The sequence below is a fragment of the Elephantulus edwardii genome, unplaced genomic scaffold, assembly GCF_000299155.1.
Source record: "Elephantulus edwardii isolate Elephantulus edwardi_28Jun2011 unplaced genomic scaffold, EleEdw1.0 scaffold00017, whole genome shotgun sequence".
NCBI classification, from domain to species: domain Eukaryota; kingdom Metazoa; phylum Chordata; class Mammalia; order Macroscelidea; family Macroscelididae; genus Elephantulus; species Elephantulus edwardii.
The window spans coordinates 14,789,900-14,805,597 of record NW_006399767.1 but is presented as its reverse complement, the minus strand read 5'-3'; the positions used below and the strand labels follow the sequence as shown (position 1 = coordinate 14,805,597).

The 15,698-nt window shown below is 38.5% G+C and overlaps 1 protein-coding gene across 2 annotated transcripts in view; it reads left to right on the top strand.

Annotated features, from left to right (window-relative positions):
- UBR2 (ubiquitin protein ligase E3 component n-recognin 2) overlaps positions 1-15,698 on the top strand; it is a 169,334-nt gene that overhangs the window by 48,100 nt on the left and 105,536 nt on the right. For both annotated transcript variants that reach the window (XM_006881986.1, XM_006881985.1), the window contains exons 3-4: positions 9,126-9,204; positions 11,188-11,301. In XM_006881986.1, coding sequence (XP_006882048.1) covers positions 9,126-9,204; positions 11,188-11,301 — 193 coding nt within the window. The remainder of the gene's footprint in view (positions 1-9,125; positions 9,205-11,187; positions 11,302-15,698) is intronic.

The following is a 15,698-nucleotide window of genomic DNA, read 5'->3' as shown; positions in this document are numbered from 1 at the left end:
CGTGCCCCCCCACCCCGCCACATGGGCGCTGGGCATGCGCATGGCCCCTCTTGTGCGGGCAGCCGGCGGGTGCCCGCTTCCCCCACTGCCACCATCCTGGCTCCAAGAATTCTCTCCAGAACAAGTCCACCTTGCGGCAGTGTGGTGGCTTCGCTGTACCAGTCTTGAGGAGGACCGGTGCCCAGCATCCATCCTGGGTGAGGGAATCCATTGGTTCCGGCTGTGGAAGCCTCATGGAGCTGCAGCAGCTGTGCAGTGCAGCGTGGAGGCAGGCTTTGCATGAGGGGGTTGGGAGCCAGGAGACTCACCCATTCCTCCTTGGGAATCCTTGAATTCCTGTTGTTGAGCCTCGATCTTCACTGAGGGCCAGTCATCAACTGTTTAAGTGTTCAGTTATCAGTAAGCGAAGTCTGTAGGAGGCCATAATGGCCCTGCTTTAAGTGGTTCGCTGCTCCCGCAGCTCCCCACGCTGTCTCTGCCTCCGCTGCCATCTTGGATCTCTTGAAAAAATTACTTTTTAAAAGTTTGTAGTAAGCCAAATTGCTGGCAAGGCAAGGTATAAAAAAGAAAAGACAAGTAAAACATAAAATTAAAACACAGCAGATACTAGTCCTTTTTTATTTCAATTGGTTTTTTTGGTTTCCTTACAAAGTTTGTATACATGATGTTTCACACTATTCATTTGTATTGTTTCATTTAATTTTCATTCATTATGTTACTACATTACTTTTAATAGCATCATATCTTGCAAAGCCCAGTTCTTTGAAGTTGCTGTGATTAATTAGCAAGCATCTTGTGGAAATCAACTTAGAATAAGAAATGAAGGTGATAGTAACCAATATGATTCTGAAAATTCAGCAGTTCGGCAGTACCCATCAAATGCCAACTTTTTTGCTTTGTTATTAGCCTATTTTTAAACAAAATGATGTGTCTTTGTCTTTGAGATGCCATAAAAAATTATTAGATTCCTAAAGTGTCAGAAACCAAGAACACTTGGAAGTTAGGTAAAATGGATAAATTCTTAGAATTGCCAAAACTTGATAGAGAAAATACGAGAGGAAGAGTAAAGCCATCTCTTTTATTGCTATAGCGTAGAAGTTCCTAAATAAACATTAGATGTTTGAATCCAAGATTGATACATTACATTCAAATTGTCTTTAAAGCATGTTGTTGTGTGCTGTCGAGTTACCTGTGACTCATAGCAACCCCATGTTACCCTGCTCTATCCTGTGCCAATCTCGCTGTCTCCAACACACCTACCTCCTTTACTCCGGTCACTGAATCAGTCCACCTCATAGAGGCTCTTCCTCTCCTGCACTGTCCCACCATCCTTCCAAACATGACGTCCCTCTCCAGGAACTGGTCCCTCCTTGCACCATATCCAAAACATGTCAGATGAAGCTTCAGAATCCTTGCCTCTAAGGAGCATTCTCGTTTCACCCTCCCTAGGATGAATCTGTTCGTTCTCTTAGCAGTCCACGTTATATTCAACACTCCTCTCCAACACCACGGCTCAAAGGCATCAATTCTCCTTCTATCATCCGTAGTCATTGTCCAGTTTTCTGATGCATAGCAAGTGATTACTAAGACCATGGCCTGTATCAGGCAACACTTTAGTCTCCATAGTGACACCATTGCTCTTCAGTACTCTGTAGAGGTCTCTGACAGCAGACTTTCCCAATGTAGTACACCTTTTAATTTCCTGGCTCCTGGTGCCAAGAGTGTTGATTGTGAAGCCAAGCAAACTAAAGCTGTTTACAGTCTCATTCTCTTCACTATCTATCATGATGCTACCAATTGGCTAAGTGTTGAGAATCTTTGTTTTCTTAATGTTGAGCTTCACTCCATATTGAAGGCCGCAGTTCTTGACCTACAGCAAGCGTTTCAGGTCCTCCTCAGTTTCAGCAAGCAGGGCTGTGTCATCTGTGTAACACAGATTGTTGATAAATCTACCTCCAATCCTGATGTCCTATTTCTCCTCGTAGAGCCCAGCCTCCCAGATAATCTGTTCTGCATATAGATTGAAATCCCTGGCATATACCCTTCACCATTTTGAACCATGCATTGTTCCTCTGCTCAGTTCTGACAACTGCCTCCTGGTCCAGGTATAGGTTTCACATTAGCATGATCAAGTGTTCTGGGATTTCCATTTTTCTCATAGTTAGCCACAGTTTGTTGTGGTCCACACAGTCAAATGCCTTTGCGTAGTCAATGAAACACATATAGACATTCCTCTGGTACTCTCTGCTTTCAGCCAAGATCCATCTAACATTAGCTATAATATCCCTAGTACCACAACCCCATCTAAACCCAGCTTGCACTTCTGGCAGTTAGTTCTCTGTTGATGTGCTGTTCCAGTCATTTTTGGATAATCTTCAGCAGAATCTTGCTTGCATGTAATACTAATGATACTATTCAATAATCTCCACAAAACATGTATTCCTAAAAAAAAAACCAAACCAAAAGCCAATCATGATTTCCTGTCATTTACTATTTTTAGTAGGTCAAAGGGGGAAATTTTATTTACCTGAATTGATTCGGAAAAGTGTCTCAGAAGCTTTAATAGCTACTTATCAATTCTTACAAAGTAGGAAATAACTTATCTGGGAATTGGTTTTGATCACCTTTTTATTATGGACAATTTAAAACATGATTAAAGTTGAATGCATGCTTTCATGGACCTGCCATGTACTCATTGCTCAACTTCAACAGTTGCCTTTATATGAGAACTCTTTTTAGTCTATATTCCTACATATATATATTTCCCTGGCCATCCCAGTATCCTTTTTCTCAGCAACTCCCCAGTGTATAGTTCACCTAACCATTAACATCGTAATACACTAGCACTAAATAGGGAGTACTAATGACCTAGTAGGTTTTCAAAGGCCTGTAATTTTGGAAGTGGATGGCCAATCTTTTCTTCCTAGTATATCTTAATTTTTTTTTTAATAATAGTATCTGACAACCATTTTATAGAAAAGAGCACATGAAAGACATTCACCTAATTAGAAAAATGACCAATAGATTCAGTGTGGTTACCCACCCTTGCCACATGTATTTTGACCCACCCCTTTTTCTATTCCACCAGCATCCCTTTCTACTTCTGCTACACCATTCAACACCTCTTTCCCCTTAATTAGCCCTTGATACGATGGCTTAAGTCTGAAGCAGTCAGGATTTTTGTGATTTTGGACACCTCATGCTCATGCCAGTCTCTTATGATGTGGCTAGTATCTCCTCAATTTAAGAGTCTTTAAGTACAACTATTAGGTAGAAGTATCAAGGACAGCTTCCTATCTCAGACAGTTCATTAACTATACAAAGGCTTTTGACTGTGTGGATCACAACAAGATGTGGCTGACTCTGAGAAGAGTGGGAATCCCAGAACATTTGATTGTGGTTATGTGAAACCTATACTTGAACCAAGAGGCAGTCATCAGAACAGAGCAGGGAGACACTCCATGGTTCAAAATCGGGAAAGGCGTCCACCAGAGATGTGTTCTGTCTCCATACCTTTTCCATTTGTATGCAGAACAGATCATCCACAAGGAGGAATGTGGCATCAGGATTGGAGGAAGACTTCATCAATAACTTGCGGTCTGCACATGGCACAACCATGCTTGCTGAAACTGAGGAGGACCTGAGGTGCTTGCTGCAGAAGGTCAAGGACTGTAGCCTTCAATATAGATTGAAGCTCAACATCAAGAAAACAAATTCTCACCACTGGGCCAATGGGCAGCATCATTATGGATGGTGAAGAGATTGAGATAGTTAACAGTTTGCTTGGCTCAGCAGTCAACACTCTTGGTACAAGCAGCCAGGAAATCAAGAGACAGATTGCATTGGGAAGGTCAGCTATGAGGGACCTCTCACAAGTACTGAAGAGCAACGACATTAGGCTGGAGACTAAGGTACGGGGCATGTTGTTTGTTGTTGTTATGTGCCGTCGAGTTGCTTGCAACTCATAGTGACCCTGTGTACAACAACCCTAACCTCTGCTCTGTCCTGTGCCAGTCGCACTGTCTCTGACACTTCCATCCCAATTATCCCAATCACGGAATCAATCCACCTCAGAGAGGGCCTTCCTCTCCTGTGCTGTCCCTCCACCCTCTCAAGCATGATGTCCTTCTCCAAGGACCTGTCTCTCCTCACAACATGTCTGGACATTGACTAGGGATGATAGAAAAAGAATTATTGCCTTTGAGCTGTGGTGCTGGAGAAGTGTTAAATATACCATGGACTGCTAGGAGAACAAACAGGTTTGTCCTGGAGAGAGTAAAACCGGGTTGCTCCTTGGAGACAAGGATTCTGAAGTTTCGTCTGACATACTTTGGGCATGTTGCAGGGAGGGACCATTCCTTTGAGAGAGACATCATGTTTGGGAGGGTGGAGGGACAGACAGCACAAGAGAGGAAGACCCTCAAGAGGTGGATCTATTCAGTGATTGGAATAATTGGAGTAGATGCGTGAGAGATGGTGAGGTTGGCATAAGATAGAGCAGGGTTTAGGGCTCTTGTACATAGGGTCACTGTGAGTCTCAAGTGACTTGATGGCACATAAGAACAACTACAGCAACAACAGTGGCCTAGTGGTAAGAAGCTGCACTGCAAACCCAAAGGTATGTGATTTGAATCCACCAGCAGCTCCTCAGGAGAAGGATGAGCAATCTTCTTCCATGAGATTAACTGCTGGAGGATCAGCTGTGAGTCGGTTACAACTTGATGACATATAGCAATATATTAATAATATCTGATATCTTAAACCAAAACAGAACTCAAAATTATTGTAATTGAGTTGATCTTGACTCAGTGACTTTCCACTGGACTCAGTGACTTTCCACTGAGCTTCTGAGGCTGCAAATCTTAAGGGGAAGAGACTGTCCATCTTTCTCTCACAGAACCACTGGTGAATCCGAGCCACTGGACACTAAAGCCTTTTGGTTAGCTTCACAACACTCTATGGACTATGCCACCAGAGCTTCATAACCAATATCTCTTTGGGGTTAAAATGATCTTGATTGATTGATACATGAGTGGATCCAAAGATCACACACTACATTTGCTGGTTTTTAAATGTATATTCCTTTGTTATCTTTTCCCCCTTCTCTCTCCACTTATGTAACTGTTGTTGTTGTTATGTGTTGTCAACTTGCCTGCCACCTTATGTACAGCAACTCTGAACGCTGTCCTGTCCTGAGCCAGTCTCATTAATTCCAACACACCAACCACAGTGGCCCCAGTCACTGTATCAATCCATCTCATCCAGGGTCTTCCTCTCCTGTGCTGTCCCTCCATCCTTCCAAGCATGATATCCTCCAGGGACCAGTCTCTCCTGGCCATGTGCCTAAAGTGTGTGAGATGGAGCTTCACAATCCTTACCTCCAAGAGAAACTTAATTTCACCCTCTCCAAGACAGACCTGTTTATTTTCTTGGCAGCCTCTGGTATGTTCAAGACAACACCACAATTTGAAGACATCGATTCTTCTTCTGTCATCCTTATTCATTGTCCAGCTCTCTGATGCATAGCAAGTAATTGTGAAGACCATGGCCTGGATTAGGCGCACCTTAATCTATAGACTGACATCGTTGTTTTTCAGTACACTAGGGAGTTCCCTGATAGCAAATTTTCCCAATGCAATTTGTTTTTAATTTCCTGACTGCTTATATAAAGAGTGTTGGTTGTAGATTTGAGCAAGCTGTAATTGTTAACAACCTCAATCTCTTTTCCATCTATGATGCTGCCAATTGGCCCAGTGGTGAAAATCTTTGTCGTCTTTATACTGTGCTTCAACCCATATTGACGACTACTGTCCTTGACCTTCTGTAGCAAACACTTCAGGTCTTCTCATTTTCAGAAAGCAAGGTTGTATCATCTGCATAACGTAGGTTGTTGATGAGTCTTCTCCAATCCTGATGCCACATTACTCCTCCTAAAGCCCTGCTTTCTGAATGATCTGTTCTGCATATAGATTGAAAATGTATGGAGATAGGATGCCCCTGATGCATTCCTTTCCTGACTTTGAACCGTGCCGTGTTTCCCTGCTCTGTTCTGACGACTGCTTCCTGGTCCAAGTTTAGGTTTCACATAAAACACAATCAAGTGTTCTGGGATTCCTGTTTTCGTCAAGGTTAGCCATATTTGCTGTGATCCACACAGTCAAATGCCTTTGCATAGCCAATGAAACACAGATAGACATTCCTCTGTTACTCTCTGCTTTCAGCCATGATCCATCTGGTGTTAGCTATAATATACCTAATGCCACGGCCTCTACTAAATCCATCCTGCACTTCAGGCTGTTGATGTGCTATTCCAGTTGTTTTGGATAATCTTCAGCAGAATCTTGTTTGCATGTGATTATCAATGATACTGTTAGGTAATTTCCACACTCTGTTGGATCACCTTTCTTTGGAATGGGAACAAATACATACCTCTTCCAGTCAGTTGGTCAGGTGGTTGTCCTCCAGATTTCTTGGCACAACTTGGTGAGCACATCCAGGGCAGCATCTGTTTGTTGAAATACGTCAATTGGTAGGCCATCAATTTCTGGGGCCTTGTTATTTGCCACTTTTTTAACAGCAGCGTGAACTTCTTCCTTCATCACCACTTCATGAAATTCTTCTGTGTCCACCAATTAATTCCTTTTGGTACAATGACTCTGTATACTCTTTCCTTCTTCTTTTTTTATTTTATTATTTTTGTGTGCGTGTACCGTCAAATCAGATCTGACTGGTACAGGAGGAGATTGCCCCTCCTTCCCCAGCAGAGCATCTGGTGGATTCGAACCGTGTACCTCTGGGATTGTAGTTGCAGCTTCTTGCCACTAGGCCACCAGAGCTCCCCTTTTCCTTCTTCTTTTAATGCTTCTTGGATCATTTAATATTCTGCCCAAAGCATCCTTAAATATTGCAACTCGAGATTCGAATTTATTCTTCATTTCCTTCAGCTTAAGAAATGCTGAGCAAACTCAGCCATTTTGATTTTCTGACTCCAGGTCTTGGCATATTTCATTGTAATACTTTGTCTTCCCGTGGCTGCCCTTTGAAATCTTCTGTTCAACTCTTTAAAATCTTGATTTATTCCCTTTGCTTTGGCTTCTCGGCGCTCCAGTGCAATATTTAGAGTTTCTTTTGACATCCATCTTGGTCTTTTCTTACTCCTCTGTCTTTGTGACCTTTTGTATTCTTCCTGGATATCTTCCCACAGTGCATCCTGTCTTCGCTCATTAAGGTCCAAGGCCTCAAACCTGGTCCTGAGATGGTTTTGAAATTCAGGTAGGATAGAGTCAAGGTCAGATTTTGGCTCCTGTGGACTTGATTTAATTTTCCTTAGCTTCAGCTTGAACTTGCATATGAGAAGTTGGTGGGTTGTTCCACAGTCTAGTTTTCACAGCTGATATTGAGCTTTTCCAGCAATTGTTTCCACAGATGTATTTTTAAAGAGATTGATTAGGGAGCTCTGGCAGCCTAGCGGTAGGAAGTTGTGCTACAATTCTGAAGCTATATGGTTCAAATGCACCATCAACTCCAAGGGAGAATGGGCAGACACCTCCAGTGCAGTTTACTACCTCTGAAAACTCACTGGACAGTCAGTCAGCTATGGATTGGTACACAGTAACAATAATAAAGAGATTGAGTAAAGAGATACCCTACACTAACTCTGTTCCATTAATATAACAAAGAAAATCTATTCCAAACTAGGATTTAACCACAGTTAGGATTTGCAACATGTTTCGAGGGCATGGGGAGAGATTATGCACAGTTCAGTTCCTACTCTTTTACACTTTGTCTTCTCAGAATGCGTTACTCTTGTCACGTACTAAACCCATTCACCCCAGAACAACATCTGAAAAGTTAAATCAATTCCAAATCCGCTGAATTATCTGACTTAAACATGGGTGAAACTTGAGGTATATTCCATCCTAGGGCAAAATCTTCCTTTATTTACGAAGCTGTGAAATCTAGAATACAGATTACCTGTTTTCCAAAGTAGAGTATGGAACAGGCACAACATGGTTATTTCTATAGCAAATCAGAGAAAGTAGGAGGGCAGGGAAGGGATAATTGGCACCAAGAAGTCCAAAAGCCAGCAAAACAGACTAACTACATTAGCTTTTAAGGCTTGAAAGTAATCCCTGCCCTCCAGAGGCTGAGTTTTGGCTTTGGACTTCAGCTCCATTTTCCTTCCCCCTTGGAATGGCAGCACTACCCCTACAGCTTTGGACAATGTCATTCTCTTAAGTCCATCTGAGCTGCAGCATCCTTTTTCTGTCTCTAGCATACCCATTTGTCTGCCCCTTAGGTGTGGGAACCCCACCTTCTCAGTTTTGGGTTGTGACTCTATATCCCTGATACTCATGAATGGTAGTACTTTAAGGATGATGCTCTATGGAAAAACCAACTGGGTGAGATCAGAAGGTCAACTTTATTCTAAAAGCAAAGATGAGACCATAAAGGGGACAGGACAGGTAGAGTAGAAGAACTGAACACAGGATGTTGACACATTGTGGAAAATGTCGCTGATTGTGACTCTCATCATTTCATGGAATTATAAAGATTCTTCTACTTAAATGATCTTGCTGGCAGTATGATAAACGCAGATGAAACAACTGAGGGTACTGCTGCCAGCTAGTCCCCTTGATCTCTCACATTTTCCTTCACTGTGCCTCCTGGGCTGTAAGGTGGTCACCAGATGTTAGGTGGTCATCAAAGTTTAAACATTTTAAAATTTAATTTAAGAATAATATTTTAAGTGTGTAAATCTTTCATTACTTCAAGACCCTTGATACTACTTGGAAGTAATTATTTGAAATTTTACTTTATCTTAAATTTTATAAATTTTTAATTTATTTCAAATGCATCACGTGTTTTAGTATGTTTCCCAGATTTTGAAGAAAAATTTCTCTTCCATAATATATGTACCTTCAAAGACTTTCTAGCACCTTTCATTATAAGCAAATGTTAAGCTAATTTTACTGATTAAAGATCTGAAGGACTTTCCCTCTTATACCACTAAGGACCTTAACTGTTCTGTCCTCAAATGGGTTCCAATTTGAAGCTCTTCTGTTGTGAACTATACAGTTACTTTATGAGAATCTGATTTTTATTTTTTTAATTTAACTTTACAGAGACTGTGCAGTTGATCCAACTTGTGTTTTATGCATGGAGTGCTTCTTGGGAAGTGTTCACAGAGACCATCGATACAGGGTTAGTAATGTCAAGATAATAATCATAGTACTAAATTTTATGTATTATGTCTTTTCTTCCTTTTTTAAAACTTAAAAGATTTAACATTAAGAAAACGGTAAATAGTGGTTCTGGCATTGTGTTTAAATAACATTAAACATATAATAGCAGTGTAGAAGTGAATTATGAATCTAGTCCTCTTGAGATACAGGTCTTAAAGAATGACAGTGCAAATATTAGCTCATCCATAATTATTTTCCACTACTTTTGTTTGCTGTTTTTTTATTTTATAGTTTTTATAATTCTGGGTATATGGAAAGAATTATTAAAAATTAGAAATTAAAATTAAGAGTTGCAAACATGAGGGTGTGGTTTTGAATGGAAAATGTATGTGAAAAAGAGTAAATATAGGTGATGTAATTATACATTTAAGATTCCATTGGTCATCTTTTACAGAAAATTTGTCATCTCTTAATATTAAAGAGGAGTTTACTACAGTGTATTTTAAGATCCAATTCCAGCCCTCAAGACCCACCGATTCTATTCTCTCATTGCTATAATATAGTCTGTGTTTTTAAAACAAACAAAAAATTGCTTTTTAAAACAATGATACAAATAAAGGCAGATTACTCCTAAGTCTTGTACTGAAAAATTGAAGTCAGGGCTGTGAACTTTAAGAGGTTAGAGAACTGTTGTTAAAATTTTCCACCCTATTCTCAAATGAAAAGTAGAAAAAGAATGTACATTCTTTTTTTTCTTTTTTAAATGAACATAACTTCTGAGAGGTTCAGGACTTTTTCTCTTCTTTATTTATTCTACAATATATTTAAAATAATGAACTAAAACAATCACAGAGTTGAGCTTTAAAAAAAAAATTAAGCTTCTTAAATTCTTGAAATAAGAAATAAGCTCTGCTGATGTATTGTTAGAGTGTTTGCCTACTAACCAAAAAATTGGTGTTCTGAACCCACTGATTTATTCACAGGAGAAAGATGAGACTGTCTGGTTCTGTAAGGATTTACAGACTTTGGAGCAATTCTGCTCTGTCAAAATTTTGACCAAGAGTCAAAATCAACTCAACGGTAGTGATTATATTCTTGTATGTTCTCTTAAATCAGTAAGAGAATCTTTTAATCTTCTCTACCTGTGTTTAGACAGAAACAAGCATATAAACTGCATGACAGAATTGTCATTTTTTAAATGGATGCCTGTTCTTGTTTCTTCTTGTCCATCTTGAGAATAACTGTAGCTTGTAGGGGTTATATTATTTATATTATAATACATAACATGCCAACTCTTCTTTTGAAGAGCACTGGACAGGACTTATTCTAAAATTTGCTGCCTCTCATAATCATTTCAAACTTGTCCTCACAATACTTTAAGAAAAGCCATATTTTCAGTTATTGATTATCTCTCTTATTCGATTTGCTTGAATCACTACCACACCTTAATTGAATCACTATTACCAGAAGTGAAAAATTGGTTTGATTTTTCTTAGGTTCTCTGCCAGCCGGTCTGCATGTCTGTTTCCTAACACTCGAAGAGTAGCCATTTAGAGGGTGTTAAAGAAAGTAGAGACAAAAAAAAAAGAAGGTAGAGACCTACTTCTGTGGACCTTATTGGTTATTTTCTGTATAACCTTTCAGGAAACAAGAATGCTTACATCACATTATAACTTAACAATCCAGGTAGTCCTTTATATCAGTTTGGTCGAAATTCAGCCAGAAAAGGCATCATGTGCCTATTGAGGAAATCTTGTACATAGACATATTTTACCTCTTTACAATAGCTGTAGTTTACCAGACACTAAAAAGTTGCTTATTTTATTTCTAAATCCCTGTGTTAGCCTATAGGCTCATTTAAAATGGTGAACAGTTTGCTATTTAATGAAGTTTAGTATCTCTCCAGAGACATTATTTTCTTAGCACTTGAGATGTTTATTTATATTCTGATGGCCCTTGGTGAATAATTATTCACTAGATCCTCTACACTTCTTTTTTCAAGATGACAACATCAGGAGGTGGAGGTTTCTGTGACTGTGGAGATACAGAAGCGTGGAAAGAGGGTCCTTACTGTCAAAAACATGAACTTAACACCTCTGAAATTGAGGACGAGGAGGTAAAACATTTTCACTAAATGATTTTGAAGGAAATACTGTTTTAACAAGTTTAGCAGTATTAACAAGTATGAAATATTTCCAGACACAGGAATTAGGTTGTAACACTAAAATGACTAAGCAACACAGCCCTGCCACTGTTAACAGTTTCTAATGATACTTAGAAAGGTTTTTGCACGTTTATGGATGCTGTATTGTTACTAGTGGCTCTACAAATTTTTGTTTGAATTCAGTTTTATATGTCTTGGGGTTTTTTTGACATTTTGAGCTTTTTAAAAAGCACATATATGTTAGATTTTGGGTTTTTTAATTTCTAATTTTTTTTTTTTTTCCCCTTAAGTATCTGTGCACATTAACCAAAGTTCGAAGCTACCATCTGTTGATTTAATAGGCCATTTCCTCCCCTTAAGATTTTTATCCTTGGAAACTGACAGTGTCGACACAACCCAGAATTGGCTTTATCACTGTGGTGGAGCAGTTAACTAGCTGCTTTTATGGCCAAGGTTTTGTAGACCATATAGATTTCTTTTCTGTAGTCATACATAGCCACTGAACTTAATCATCATTAGAATCCTAATCATCATTTCCTATTGGATATGAGATGAGACCAGGCATAGAGATGAGCTCAATATAAGTTATACTCACTTTACTTGTGAATGTGTGTGTTTTGGTGGTAGTGTTGATCCTGAATTTTTTTTATCCTAATGATGTAGTGGACTCTCTTCTTACTAAATAAATTCTTTATTTCTCTGCTGATATTTGCAATGATTTGATATTTGGTTTAAGATGCTTATTTTAAATTTTACTATTTAATGGCTGGGAGATAGATACAGTACTCATAAATTGATTAGAGTGGCAAATGGACACTAATAGTCCTTCCTAAAGCACATACCTTGCAGATTCCAAATACTTTAACTACTTGATCAAGACTCTGTGATACTAAACAGTATCTTTTAAGTGAAATAGAGGAAGTCCCTTAACTAGTTTACTTAACACAGTGCTGCAGCAATGGCCTTGAGTGTTTCAGAGACTGTTGAGGATGGCACAAGATAGGAAGGACAAGGTTCAGATCTGATGCTCATGAGATTGCTATGAGTCAAACTCAGTGGCACCTAAGAACAACAGCTTCTCTTTTAAAAAATTTTTTCATAAAAATTTTTTTTAATTGTGATTTTAATGACAGTTTACAGAAAAGTTAGATTTTCATTCATTCATTGTTGCACATTTTTACCCCCTCTCTCTCCCCTTGTTCACTTTTTTGGTTTGTTTTTGTTAATAGTCATTCATTGTTGCACAATTACCTTCTACAACCCTGCCCTGCAGTCCTCTTTGCAATATGCTTCTTATTCCAGGATGTTGTCATACATATCATGCCTACTCATTCATTCCTTTTAAACATTTATTTCCTTCATCTGTTGCAGTGCATGGTTCATTATCTGTCCACTCTTAATCCTATTCTCCCAAATCCTCATGTCAGACCTGCTTTATAAGTAAGTGGTGCTATGCAGTATTTGTCCTTTTGTGACTGAGATATTTCACTCAGCATAATGTCTTGCAAGGTCACCCATGTTGTGTAATGTTTTATGACTTTTTGACTTTAAGTGCTGCATACTATTCTGTTGTATGCATATACCATACTTTTCCTATCCATTCATTTGTTGATGGGCATTTGGGTTGCTTCCATCTCTTTGCTATTGTAAATAATGCAGAAGTAGATATGGGTGTGGATACCGATTGTGGGTTTTTTAGGGTATATTCCCAGTAGTGGCATTGTTGGGTGAAATGGTATTTGTATTTCCAGCTTTTTGAGAAAGTGCCTTCCATGGTGGCTGCAAGCAGTAAATAAGGGTTCCACTCTCTACAACCTTGCCAGCATTTGCTGCTGGTTTTTTTTGCACCATAGTTTGCTGCTTTGTTGAACTTCACAACAAAACTATCAGACTTTTTTTTTAAAGGAAAGAGTTCTGCTCTCAGAGGAGGTTGGTATAAAACTTTAGGACATCTGTTAAATTTTTCTTCTTGTATTCAAGTTTATTTTTTAAGAAAAATTTTGTGCTTGCATTTTCTCTACTGGCCTACACATCAATGGAATAGCTATCAAATATTGCATATTCTGCTTCATTTCCTTGTTTTGAGAAGATGCCTGTTAGATCACCTACCTGTACTTACATGGTCCTGCCTTCGAGAGTATATACTTCAGCAATTTGACAGAGAATAAAAATTCCAAATTGTTCCATTCTATTTAATTCCTAGTTAAAAGTGCAGTGAAGAGAAATAAGTCTTTGTGGAGTACTTAAAAGATACCATAGTGATTTTACACTCAGTAGATTCATGGGGGCGGGGAGGGTGTATGCCTGTATAGGAACTCTGTTAGCCTATTTGTAAGAAGTTGTGCTGGTAACCCTAAGGCACATGTTTCAAATTCACTAGCTGCTCCCTAGGTGAAGGATGGGCAAGTCTACTTCCGTGTGATTTACAGCCTCTGACAGCCCACTGGAGGGTCAGCTATGGGTCAGTTCGAATATGAACAATATAAAAAATAAGAATATATAAAAAAAGGAGTATATATTTATATATTGTATAGTTTATGCTTGAAACTAAAGTAAAACAATATGTTCTTGAAACACAGGGTTGGGTATTTTGGTTTTTCTTAGCCTGTCATAGAAGTGTTGTTTTTTTATTTTTTTTTTAAGAAGTGTTTTTATTGAACATAATTTGTTGCACATTCAGATTGCTTTTTAAAAAAAAGTCTAGGAAAAATTTTGTACTGTGTACTGTGGTGATAAAGTTTAGTAGTTTCATGGATCTTTTCAACTGCTGGCAAAGCAGAGGATCATAATTCAATGATTAGGCCAGAAGTAGGTTAACTAGAGTCCCACAGACCCACTTACTAAATGTAAATAGCATCTCCCACCTCTGTGTAGCAAAATATACTCCTTCAGATTTCCAGATGGTGCCTTGGGCATGAGAGTGAAGAGAGTGGGTGGGTATGAAGGGACCTCTCCTAATTGAGATCCACCACATACTATGTAATAGCATTTTCTTTGTTAATCATTATAAGAATCCAAAAGAAATTTCTCTTAGGCCTCTGTATTAAAGAATGATTGTGGTTTATTTTCATTGAGACTTCTGTGAAACAGTCAAATATCTGACCACTCTCTACTAGCTGTGTGGACATTTTTATTGTGTACATTATAATAATCTTGACGTCAATAACAAATACTAACTTAATGAACAACCACAGTGAACTATTGATAACCTGAAATGTTCATCTCTGAGTGTTACTTCTACCTCATTTGAATATTAGATCAGTAATTATTAATAGATAAATCTTGTGCTAAGTATTTGACTTGATTTAGCTCACTTAAGCCTCAGAACAACCCTTTAAGATAGTTTTATTCTTACTAATATTTTTTTTTATAAATGCAGATGATTGCATTTCAGAGAGATCTGAAAACTTGCCCACAGCCTTCCATTCCTACAGCTGGGGTCTAAAACTAGGTAGAACAGAAATTTCAGGAGTCTAGATAAACTAGACTCCAGAAATAAAACTCTTAATAGTACATTATACTGGTAGGTTTGTTTAAAGAATTTTTAGCAGTTGAATTGTTTTTGCCTTTTATTTTTTTAAACTAACTAATACAGAATTTTTAAAATAAGACAGATGAAAGTGGTTTTATTAGTAGATTTTAACAAGTTAAATAGATTATTATTTACTTGGTAGTAAATTCAGTTTATAAGATGAGTGAGGTTGTTTGGATGACTGTTCTTAGTTTCCTGGGGCTGTCTCAAAAAACACTGCAAATTCAAAGGCTTTAAAGAACAGATATTTATTATTTCCTAGTTCTGGAAACTGCAGGTTTACACAGAGTCTCAAGCTGTATTGATTGACTCTGGGGACTTTGAGAAAGGAGTTGTGCCGTGCCCCTTGCCTGGGTTTTTAGTGGCTGCCTGGAATCATTGGCAGTCTTTACTTGGAAATCTTCACATGCTATCTCTCCTTGGTATGTGGCTGTGCTACCATATTTGTCATTCCCTTTTTTGAAATACCACTCAAAAGGGGTTAAGATTAACATCCACTGTTCTCCAGTATGATTTCTTAACTGATAATATCTACAAAGAAAAACTTCTGTTTCTCCAAACAAGGGCACATTAACCGATTAGAGAGTTAGGAGTTTAATGTGTCTTTTGGGAGAACATAGTTCAATCACTAACAGAATTCAAGATACTAAAGAGTTGAATAGAAGATTTCAAAAGGCAGCACGGGATGACAAAGTAGAATATTGCAATGAAATGTGCAAGGAGTTGGAGTCAGAAAATCAAAAGGGCTGAACTTGCTCAGTATTTCTTAAGCTCAAGGAACTGAAGAACAAATTTAAACCTCAAGTTGCTATAATCA